Source organism: Physeter macrocephalus, chromosome 14 (assembly GCF_002837175.3).
Source record: "Physeter macrocephalus isolate SW-GA chromosome 14, ASM283717v5, whole genome shotgun sequence".
Classification (NCBI taxonomy): domain Eukaryota; kingdom Metazoa; phylum Chordata; class Mammalia; order Artiodactyla; family Physeteridae; genus Physeter; species Physeter macrocephalus.
This window is the reverse complement of record NC_041227.1, coordinates 112,516,723-112,528,621: the sequence shown is the minus strand read 5'-3', so window position 1 is coordinate 112,528,621 and position 11,899 is coordinate 112,516,723. Positions and strand designations below refer to the sequence as shown.

Sequence of the window (11,899 nt, the reverse complement as noted above, 5' to 3'; positions counted from 1 at the left end):
GCTGGTCTCTTGCTGGCATGCTCTCTTGGCAGCTGCTACAGGATGGAGAAGGGAAGAGACCAAAGTACTTTCAGACCTCCTATTCCTTGTCAACGATGGTACTAAGCACTTTGGCATGCATTATCTACTTCATTTAATCCTCACTCGATTCCTTTGAGATACCAACACAATATTTTTTAGGGCTACACTCACTTCTTTTTCACACTGTTGCCAGATTAGTACAGCAAGAAGTATTCTTTTTTTAAAAAAAAAAACAGCTTTATTGAGTTATAATTCACATATCACCCCATTCACCCATTTAAAGTGTTACATCAATGGTTTTTAGTATATTCACAGATACGTGCACCTGTCACCAAAGTCAATTTAAAAAATGTTCATCACCTTTTAAAAAGAAACTCCATACCCCTTAGCTATCATCCTACATCCCCCTACTCCCCCATCCCTCCCAACCAACCCAATTTTCAGTGAACCTGGGGCTTCCTTGATGGGCAGATAAAGCAGGATAAAGCAGGCTGTAGCTTGACCCAAGAAATAAAAACAGCTGAGCACAGAGATTTCCATTTCACAGAGACAGAAAGAAAAGTTCCTTCTGCTTGCAAGCCTTATCTCCCAGTGTCTGCCCCCAGCAGCAGCAGCCTCCTCTTTACTTTTTAGAAAATGAACATAAATTTAGGGTATTCTGAGTGCCAGGCACTATACACATACAGGTGCATCCATATACATTTCCTGTTGAAATTTTCCCAGTGACACCGTCAAGCAGGCATTAGCCCCATTTCACAAACTATGAAACTGAAACTCAAGAAGTTCAGTGACTTGCGCAAGGTCACACAACTGGAATTAGGGAACCCAGCTGACTGACTCCAAAGCCCATGATCCTTCCACTTTCTGGGACAGTTCTTCACCTGAACCCTGTCTGTCCCACATACAGCATCTCTGACTCTCCTCACAGCAGGTGCCTGGGCTTGGCCTGACCCAGGAGATGACAGCCTACTCTCCTGGCCAAGCCCATACCCCTGGGATTTTCTGCTCTTGCAACATTCAGTCCAAATGCCCTGTCCTACCCCACTGATTCCACATCCCTTGTAACAGACCCGCCTCGCGGCACGGAGCACACGGGCCTGGTATCCAGCAAGTGCTGAATTAAAATCGGTTGCCTATTGTCTCTTGTTGGTTTACGTCCTGTCTCATGCACCTGTACTGTGCCCTGGTCTTATGCATCTGGATGTCCCCAGCGCCCAGCTCTGAACGAAGCACATAAAATGTGAAGGAACCCATTGAACGAACTAAGAGTTCCTGGATTGATCCAGGAACTCGCCCTCGACGGGGTGCCAAAAGCTGCGGATCTCCCCCCACCCCTCCCGCCGCCAGAGAAAGGACGGCCGGGCGGCTGCGGTGAGCGCACCGGTGCCCAGCAGGTGGCGCTGCGGCCCGGAGCCCTCCCGGCGACGCTCCGACGCAGGGCGCGGCCACGCAGCCCCCTTCCTCCCGCCCGGGCGGCCCACCCGGCCCGGCTCTGCGCACACCGGACGCTTTGCCCTGGGTTCGTCTCCATCTCGGGTCTTGGCCCGCGCACCGGGCCGCCCCACCACAGCGGGCGGCACGGCATTCCCCGGTGTTCGGGCCCGCGGCTGGGTGAAGGCCGCCAAGATGGCCCAGAAGCGCCGCCTCGCGGAGGACGCGGGAGGACCCCGGGGTCCTACGCCCGGGAGCCAGCGCGCAGCACTTTACGTCCACGTGAGTGGGGAGGGGAGGCAGAGGCTCGGGCGCGGAGGGCAGGAGGCGAGGAGGCGCTTGTCGCGCTGCGAGCCCACCTGCCGTCTTTCCCCACTCCCAGACGAGGTCTGGGACCCTTTCCCTGGCAGGGAAATGTCTTGGTCCGGAGACCTGAAGTCTCTGGTGCTCACCATCTCGTTGACCTTGACCAAGTGATTTCCCTTCTGAACCTCAATTTTCTCCTATTGAAGTGGGCTTACTAATCCCCTTGGGGAGTTGCGTGGCTTAGATGCGGTAGCCACTGTTGACTGACCTAGGAGTGGGGATGGGGATGTGTGCGACTGAACCCTGGAAGTGGCCAGGGCAGCCCGGGGTCATCTCTCTCTCGTCCTGTTCACACGCCCCCTGCCCCCAGTGGCCCTACTGCGAGAAGCGCTGCAGTTACTGCAACTTCAACAAGTACATCCCCCGCGGCGTGGATGAGGCTGCCATGAGACGCTGTCTGGTGACCGAGGCTCAGACGCTGCTGCAACTCAGTGGGGTGCGGCGGTGGGTACTGGGGGCTGTAGGCGGGGTCTTGGGAATTACGCGGCCGATGCATAGGACAGGTGCAGGCATCCCGTAGGGCTCCCCCACGTCTCATCTTCTCCATCCTCTTTCCCTAGAGTGGAGTCTGTGTTCTTTGGTGGGGGTACCCCCAGTCTGGCCAGCCCCCACACTGTGGCAGCTGTCCTGGAGGCAGTGGCCCAGGCAACTCACCTGCCTGCAGACTCTGAAGTCACATTGGAGGCCAACCCCACTTCGGCCCCAAGCTCCAGGCTGGCAGCATTCCGGGCAGCAGGAGTCAACAGGTTGTCCATTGGCCTCCAGGTAACCCATCTCACGCACCTCATCCTAGGGCACCCAGGATGTCTCTCCTGGGTGATCACGTTCATTCATTGGGCAAACATTTATTGAGCTCTTTCTGGGTGCCAGGAACCTGTAGGCACTAAAAACTGTATGGTGACACTTTTGTAAGTACTTAGCTGTCTGTTTCTGTGGTAGAGCACAAGCCCTGTGAGGCAGGGATCGTGTATGCCTTTGTGTTCATCACAGTGTTCCAAGCACTATGTGCCTGGCACATAGTAGGTGCTTGAAAAAGATTTGTTATGTGATTGGAGACCCAGGAGGAGGCCGACAGGTGGTCAGATCGCTGCAGCATGATAAAGTCTGCTTATAAAGGGGGTCTCTACAAAATGCTCTCACAGTACAGCCTGAAGGCCATCTCAGTCTGACAAGATCATAGAAACCTTCCTGAAGGACATGATGTTTGAATGAGGAAGAGGAGTCCACCAGAGATGAGGGTGTGGGAGGAAAAGACACAGCATTTGGAAGAGCTTGCATGTTTTGGGGGACCTGTGAGCCATTCCTTGTGACTGGAGAGGCTGGGGACAAGGCTGCAAGCTAGGGCCCAGAAGTCTTCAGCACCATACTAGGAAGTTTGGGGTTTCGCTTAGTGGTGACAAGGGAGTCACTGAAGGTTTTTAAGTGGGGGAAGAAACATGTTCCTCGCAGGTTGGCCCGTGATATTTCCATAGCCGGTATTGTCTCCCTCCTTCAAATACATGTACCATTTACCATAGAGTTTGGGGACAGGGCTTTGTCCTGATGAGACATATTGAGAGGGATACGCCATTTCTGAGATACTCTGGCCCCAAATGCTTACATATCTTGAATCTAATTGTGAGGAAACACCTAAATTAAGAGACTTTGTGTGTGTGTCATAAGAACAGGTAACATGAGATCGAAGTACCATCCTAACAGTTTTTTAGTGTACAGTACAGTATTGCTAACTGTAAACACAGTAATGTACAGGAGAGCTCTAGGACTTATTAAGAGACATTTAAATTAATTTATTTATTTAGGCCACGCCATGCAGCTTTCCTTCCCTAAGAGACATTTTTAAAAACAACTATCCTGGGGACTTCCCTGGTGGTCCAGTGGGTAAGACTCCACACTCCCAGTGCAGGGGTCCCGGGTTCAATCCCTGGTTGGGGAACTAGATCGCGCATGCATGCTGCAACTAAGAGTTCGTACGCCACAACTAAAGATCCCATGTGCCGCAACTAAGAACCGGCGCAGCCAAAATAAATAATTTAAAAAGTAATAATAAAATAGAAAATTAAAACAGCTAGCCTGTACTCTTCAAAAATGTCAATGTCATAAAAGACAAAGGCAGGATGAGGATCTCAACTAAAGGAGACTAAAGAGACAATGATCACTGAATGCAATGTGTGACCCCTGATTGGATCCTGGATTGGGGTGGGAAGAGGAAATTACTACAGCAGACATTTAGGGACAGTTGGCCAACTTTGACTAAGACTGTGTCTTAGATAATGGGATTGTATCAATGTTACATTTCCTGAACTCTATAATTAGATTGTGGTTGTGTAAGAGAATGTCCTTGTTCTTAGGAAATACACATTTAATTATTTAGGGGTACAGGAGTACAGTATTTAAGTTTTTTACATTTAAATAACCACATTGCAAATGCTCACTAGCCTGTGGCCAGTGGCTTCCGTATTATACTAAAATGTTCTATGTCTGCACTGACCAATATAATAGCCACTGACCACATGCTAGGAAGCACTTAGAATGTGATTATTTGAATTTAATTAACTTAAAATTTAAATAGCCACATGTGATTAGTATCTACTGTATTGGACAATGCAGATACAGAACGTTTCCATCATCGCAGATAGTTCTTTTAGACAGCCCTGGTCTATAACTTACCCTCAAATGATTCAACATAATAGTGATATATGTGTATATTTAGAGAGAGAGAGACAAAGCAAATGTGGCAAAATGTTAATTGGTGAATCTGGATGAAGGTGTTTGTTGAGCTTTTCTTGCAACTTTTCTATAGGTTCGAAATGTTTCAAAATAAAAAGTAAAATCAAAAAAGGATGGTTGGCTTTGGAGTCAGACGGTCCTAAATTCTAGGTCTGACTTCGCCATTGTATGACTTTGGGCAAGCTGCTTAACATCTCTGAACTTGTTTTGTCGTCTGTAAAATGGAGCTAATGTTGGAGGGTTATAAGGATAAATTAGACACTGCGTAGGAATGCTTTGCACATAGTGACTCTTCAGTGAATGGTACCCCTGCTACTGGCTTGACCTTCCACCTTCCAGCCCCCTGCCATGTCCTGTGTTTTCCCCTGTATCTGTGTCTGCAGTAAGGTCAGTCAGGTGTTTCTGTCTCCCTCTGAGCTAGCCTGCGTGCTTACACCTGACCCTTTCTCTCCAGTCCCTAGATGACACTGAGCTCCAGCTGCTGGGGAGGACACACTCGGCCAGTGATGCTCTGCAGATGCTGGCGGAGGCCCGGCGCCACTTCCCGGGGCGTGTTTCTGTGGACCTGATGCTGGGGCTGCCGGCACAGCACGTGGGGCCGTGGCTTGGGCAGCTGCAGAAACTGCTGCACCACTGTGATGACCATGTGTCCCTCTACCAGCTGTCCCTGGAGCGGGGCACCGCCCTCTTCACCCAGGTGCAGCAGGGCTCCCTTCCTGCCCCTGACCCCGAACTTGCCGCTGAGATGTACCAGGAGGGACGGGCAGTCCTTCGGGAGGCTGGCTTCCGCCAGTATGAGGTCTCCAACTTCGCCCGGAATGTAAGTCCTGTGGCTGAAGGTGGGGCGTGGGCAGGCTGAGGCGTGACCAGGCAGTTGTGGCTCTTTGGGGAGAAGGGTGCTTCCGAAGCCTGAGATGGTGGGACATTCTAACCAGGTGCCCTTACCTGAGCAAAGACAGGCCCACCCGTTTCTCTCTGCACTGACTATTCCCTCCCTTCCCACAGGGGGCGCTTAGTACCCACAACTGGACTTACTGGCAGTGCGGTCAGTACCTTGGCGTTGGACCTGGTGAGTCCCCTGTGAACCTTAGGTGGGATGACTCAGGAGAGCAGTGTCATGGCTGTGTGCTCTTGGGCCACTTATTAAGCTCTCCGAGCCTCTGTTTCCTCATATGTAAAGTGTGGCAAAAAATACTATCTACTTTGTAGAGCTGTTAAGTATGTATTTTGAGGCACTTGGTATAGTGCCTGGCACTGTGGTTCTTGATCTTTAGTGTACATCAGAATTATCTGGACTGCTTGTTAAAACCCAGCTGGGCCCCAACCAAATTCTAGAATTTCTGGAATTGGACAGGGCCTGAGAATTGACATTTCTGGCATCTGAGATGCTGTTGGCCCAGGGGCCACACTTTGAGAGCCACTGATTTAACATCTGGCACGCACCCAGTGTTAGCTGCTATTAAAGTGGGGGTGGTTGTTGATGTTGTCAGGAGCCCATGGGCGATTTATACCCCAGGGGGCTGGGGGCCACACCCGAGAGGCTCGGATCCAGACCCTGGAGCCTGACAACTGGATGAAGGAGGTGATGCTGTTTGGTCACGGCACCCGGAAGCGCATCCCCCTGGGCGAGCTGGCGCTGTGAGCACCTGAGGGCTCTTCCCTCAGGCTTCCCCTCTACCCCAAGAACCACCTACCTGCACATCTTTGTTTCCCACCTTGCCCTGCCCCCTCCCCGCCCCGTACCGCGTGATCCCCATAAACCCCCCATACACACATCCCAGCATAGGGTGTGAAGAATGGGAGAAACACAAGTCTCCTCTCCAAGACCGCTTATTGGTTTTTCTTTCAGTCTGGAGGAAGTTTTGGCCATGGGACTACGCACAGATGTGGGGATCACTCACCAGGTAAGAGGTCAAGGGGTCTGGCACGCTGCTTTCTCCTCCTAGGCCTCGCAGAATCATTCTGTCTCACTCTCTCTTCTACACACACACACACACACCCACACACCCCACCCAAACACACACACACCCTACCTACCATTCCTCTGGGACTGGCAGCTAGAGGTAGGGCCTTGGTCCAGCAGAGGCCTGATGGGCAGGAGCAATGAGCAGCATAGGGCAATGGTGAGAACCCTAGACGAGGGCTGCAGAGAGACCTGGGCTCTAGTCCCCATCTACTGCAACCTTAGGCACACATCCGTTCACCTCTGAATTTCAACTTTCTCAGTCATCTAAGGGAACAGACTAGATTAGGAGTTTTCAAATATTTTTAAAGCAGCGCTGAAAGCTCAGATAGGAAGTGCGGTAGATAAAGATCAGTCATCTGCTCTGGCTGGGGCTGACCATACTCTGACCAGAACAGGGAGAGGGGAGGAGCCAAGGGAGACGTGGCTTGGCTGGGAGCTGGGTTTGGCCTGAACATGGAATAGGACTGAAGGTGCCCGCCTCCCTGCTGGTCCATTGGCCTGGTCCTGGTGTGCATGACAGTCAGTTTCTGAGATCCCTGTGTTGGACTGGACCCACCCCTCATCCCTCACTGCACCCCCAGACAGGTGGCCTAGAATAGCCCCGCCAGCTCCCCACCTTGTAGTCCCTGCATCTCTGCCCCTTCTGGTCTCCCCAGCACTGGCAGCGGTTTGAGCCCCAGCTGACCTTGTGGGACGTGTTTGTAGCCGACAAGGAGGTGCAGGAGCTGCTGGAGCAGGGCCTCTTGCTGCTGGATCACAGGTGTGTTGAGTGGGGGGTGGTGAGAAAGACTGACAGGGAGGGGCCTGTGGGTGCCAGGGCCTTTGCACTGGTGGAGGGTGATGATTGAAACTGTTAAGAGGGCACAGTCACAGCCAGGCCTCTTTGTTTTTCCAGGGGTCTTCGGTGTTCCTGGGAGGGGCTGGCTGTGCTGGACTCTATGTTGCCGACCCTTCTATCTCGGCTCCAAGAGGCCTGGCAGCAGAGAACTCCCTCCCCTGTGCCAGGAGGATAACCACATGTTCCTGTGTCCCAGTGACACTGCCATCTCCACTGGCAGGTGCTGTCCTGGCTCTGGTGACTGCCCAGCCCTGGCATCCCCAGGGGAATGGCTACAGTGAGGCAGATTAGAGGACATTTCTGGTCTGGGAACTGGCATCAAGTGTACCCACCACTGCCAGAGAAGGAGTAATGGTTTCTGTGGGTGCCTCTCATCAGTAGACTCTAAACAAATCCTGGTTGGCAAGAGAGATTCTGAGAAATAGAGCTCTCAGGCTTCCTGCTCCTGCAGTACAGGACAGGACATTTATGTCCAGCACAGCAGCCTGCTGGACTCTGAGAACAGTGGGAAAGATCAGAGCAAGGCTTGCCTCTTCTCTTTCGGCAGCCAGGATATGTTTGGGTGTCAGGAGCCTCACAGTACTTCCAGAGTGGCCCCCAGTCCCCTCCCCACTGCAGCCTTTTCCCTTGAGAGAGTGAAGGTGGGGGGAGTTAAGAGGGAAAGGGGAGGGGAGAATTCAGGAAAGATCAGAGCCTGGTAATTCTCCCCTGGCCTTAATAAACCCATCTGGAGCCTACCTTGACTGTGGTCTTATCCTTTGTCTGGGCTTTTTCCTGGAGTGTGGGATCCTGATTTGGGGGCTTGAGCCTTAGTCTAGGGCTGAGATTCCTTCCTGACAGTCATTTGCCCAGTGATTTTAACATTTATCAATGATCCTTGCCTAAATCAATGATTAGATTGGGGGTTGCAATATGTTAATTTCTGACTCTGTCGTTCCATCTATGTTCATTAACTGGCATGCATCCATTAAAAAAAGAGCTTTCCCCTTTTTTTTAAGGGCTGATACCCTTAACCTATAAACTCTATGCAGGGTTTGGGGGGCGGTGGGGAGGGAGGCATTTTCCTGTGAAGAGGCTCCATAACTTATCATAGCAAAGGGTGCCCTGATGTCAAAGGTAATTTAGTACCCTTGCAAATCAGGGCATGCTAAGCTCAGTCTCTAGCTGGGTGACTAAAGATAGGGTTCCCCCCACCCCTCAGAGGTGAGCACGTGCCTTTCCCATGTGCCTGGTGGGTGTGAATGTCAGTCCTTCTTTGACCTGTGGTAACATGGTAAGTGTTAGCTCCCTCTCCTTTATTTATGAAATATTCAGCAAGCACTAATAGTGTGCCAGGCTCTGAGCAGCATGCAGAGAGGAATTAAGACCTGTCCCAGCCCTCGAGGAGCTCGCCACCATGTTGATAGATGTGTGAAGAGATAAACTCCAGGGTTATCAGTAAGGTGTGTAGATGGGCTGTGGAAGCCTGCAGTGCATTTGGTTCTGAAGGGCTGGGAGCAGGAAAGGGGAAATGCTTTTTTCTTACTACCTCCTTTGGCCCCAGCGCAGCTTGCAGGGTGACCCGTGCTGCCTGGGGAGACTCTTCTCGAGCCTTCCCCTGATCTTGATATTCAAGATGTGAGCACGGGGCCAGCAGGTGCACCATCAGATAACCTGGGCCCACTCAGGTTTCTCCCAGCTGTCAGGGCTCGTGCCACCTGAGATGCCTGGGCCCTCCCTGCTGGGGCACCACACGACGCCTGTGCAGAGGGGCTGGATGGGAGCCAGGTGGGGATGGCACAGGTCACCTTCTGTGACTCAGCCTCCCACCCTCACCAGGTGAATCAGAGTCTCTGGAAGGTGGAGCCCAGGAATCTAGTTTTTAAATGTTTCCTAAGTGGCTCTAGTGATCAGGCCGGTTTGAGAAGCCCTGTCATCTTCCATCCTGAGAGGCTGGGATCAGGAGAAAAAAGGGGAACAAGGCTAATTCCAGACGTGACCAAGTGGAGTGAGGTCCTTCCCTCTGCGTCCAGACCTTCCTGGGCTCATCCATCAAAGGGGTTCTCCTCCATATGGAGACTTCTGTTGTCATCTTTTCACCTGTCCTGTTGAAAAGCATACGGACACAAATAAGAGCGGTGAACAAGCTACTCTGATGATGAGGTGATGAGAGGATTTGGGGAAGTGTAATGTATGTGAGTGTGTGGTTACAGCTTGAAGGCCCAAACCTTCGCCACCTAGAGTGCTGACAATTTTAAGACTGATGACTGAGCGCCCCCGCCCCATGCCCAATCAAGTACAGTAAAGTAAGCAGGACAGCTATTTTAATTTGCATTTTATGTATGGGGACATTCAAAGAGGCCCTCTAACTTAAGTCATATAAGGAGTAAGTAAGAGAACTGGCATAATACTTCTGGACATCTAGAACTTTCTGTCACATTGTTATTTTATTCTTACCGTGGGTCAGGTTGATTGACCTGTCTCTTAAATTAAGCAAAATCCTGACCTCTCTCTGGCCCCTCTGCGTCAGGCTTGAAGCTGCCATCTCTGCCTGGTGCTTGGTCTCGGTGTCTGTATTTTCCCTCCTGCAGAACCCACATGTCCCATCTCCATGAGACCATCCACTTCCTGGGAAAGAGCTGCATTCTGCAAAGAAAGGACTTTAAGTAATAGGATTGCTATAAACTGAATGTTTGTGTTCCCCCCAGAATTCATGTGTGGAAGCTTCATCCCTAGGGGGATGGTATTCAGAGGTGGGGCCTTTGGGAGATGATTAGGTCATGAAGATGGAGCCCTCATGAATGGGATTAGTACGCTTATGAAAGAGACCTCAGAGAACTCCCTGGCCCCATCTCCCGTGTGAGGACACAGAGGGAAGACAGACAGCTACGAACCAGGAATCAGGCCCTCACGAGACACCAAATCTCCCGACACCTTGATCTTGGACTTCCCAGCCTTCAGAACTGTGAGAAATAAATGTTTGTTTTTTAAGCTATGCAGGCTATCGTATTTTTGTTATAGCAGCCTGAATGGACTGAGACAAGGATGAAATAACTTATGTGGTAGCTTGTTTTATTGTTCAAAATGTTTACCGTTATATATCCCTGCCCCGTTGAACCTGGGAAGGGCCATAAGACTTGCCCAGCACAGATTGTAAGAGCCAGTGGGTGGTCCACCATCTCCTTCCTCCACCACAGAGACCTGCAGGATTCAAATAGAGGCTGTTCCGTCCACCTCGGTCCTAGAGTGAAGAAGTCGTTGGGCAGAGGAGCGGCCGACCACTAGAGACAGGAGCAGGAGTGGGACGGCAACACTCACTGCTGTAAACCAGTAGATTTGGGGTTGTTTGTTACTGCGACAATATACTTGAGACGAAACTGCTTGATCCAGTTTGTAATCCCACCACTCAAAGATTAACTTCTTTTAGATCTTGGTCTGTATCTTAGGAATTCTTACATGCAAATGAACATCTTTAGATAGACACTTACAAAAAGGGGAAAATACACATCTTGCTTTGGAGCCTTCTTATTCTACCTCAGATGTGGTGGGCATTTTTTCATGTCAAATTTGTATCTACATCCAATTTTTTTTAGTGTAGCTTCCTAGTGTACCACACTGCATGGTGATCCCGAAATTTAGTTTACCAATTCCTTTTTGGTGAAACAGAAGGTTTAATTTTTTCTTTTTATAAACGCTGTAACGAACATCTTATGTAAATATTTTTATGCACTGGCTTGATCATTTCCTTAGGTTTAGGCTAAATCCCAAGGAGTGGGGTTGCTGACTCTGAGGAGACACACCTCCTTCGTTTGGATACACTGTGCCAAACCGCCCTCCAGGAAGCCTGGCAGTTCATGCCCTTGCCAGCCCGCTGGTCGTCAATAGCAAGCATGATCAATTTTTCCAAATGATTTCAATCTGGAGAACACTTTTTTTTTAATAGATTTATTTATGTATTTATTTTTGGCTGCGTTGGGTCTTTGTTGCTGCCCGCGGGGTTTCTCTAGTTGCAGTGAGCAGGGTCTGCTCTTTGTTGCGATGCACGAGCTTCTCATTGCGGTGGCCTCTCTTGTTGCAGAGCACGGGCTCTAGGCGCGCGGGCTTCAATAGTTGTGGCGCGTGGGCTCAGTAGTTGTGGCTCATGGGCTTTAGAGCGCAGGCTAAGTAGTTGTGGCACACGGGCTTAGTTGCTCCGCGGCATGTGGGATAACCCTCACTTTTATTTATTTATTTATTTATTTATTTATTTATTTATTTTGCGGTACGTGGGCCTCTCACCGCTGTGGCCCCTCCCGTTCCGGAGCACAGGCTCCGGATGCGCAGGCTCAGCGGCCATGGCTCACGGGCCCAGCCGCTCCGCAGCATGTGGGAGGGATCTTTCCGGACCGGGCCACGAACCCGTGTCCCCTGCATCTGCAGGTGGACTCTCAACCACTGCTCCACCAGGGAAGCCCTTAACCCTCACTTTATTATCAGCTAACGTACTGTCTCCCTAACTTAGGCAACGATTTTGGTCCACCTGATTACTCTTGAGTCAGAGAACAGAGGGAATGCAGCCTCTGGGGCCACCC

At 50.9% G+C, this 11,899-nt stretch overlaps 1 protein-coding gene across 1 annotated transcript; it reads left to right on the top strand.

Annotated features, from left to right (window-relative positions):
- Positions 1–783: 783 nt before the first annotated feature.
- RSAD1 (radical S-adenosyl methionine domain containing 1) lies at positions 784–8,078 on the top strand. Its single transcript, XM_007103566.2, has 10 exons — positions 784–822; positions 1,369–1,734; positions 2,129–2,262; positions 2,379–2,583; positions 5,000–5,365; positions 5,551–5,614; positions 6,036–6,183; positions 6,395–6,449; positions 7,168–7,271; positions 7,407–8,078. Exons 1-10 carry the CDS (start codon positions 784–786, stop codon positions 7,522–7,524), a joined length of 1,599 nt encoding a protein of 532 aa, XP_007103628.1. The 3' UTR covers positions 7,525–8,078.
- The last annotated feature ends 3,821 nt before the right edge of the window (positions 8,079–11,899 follow it).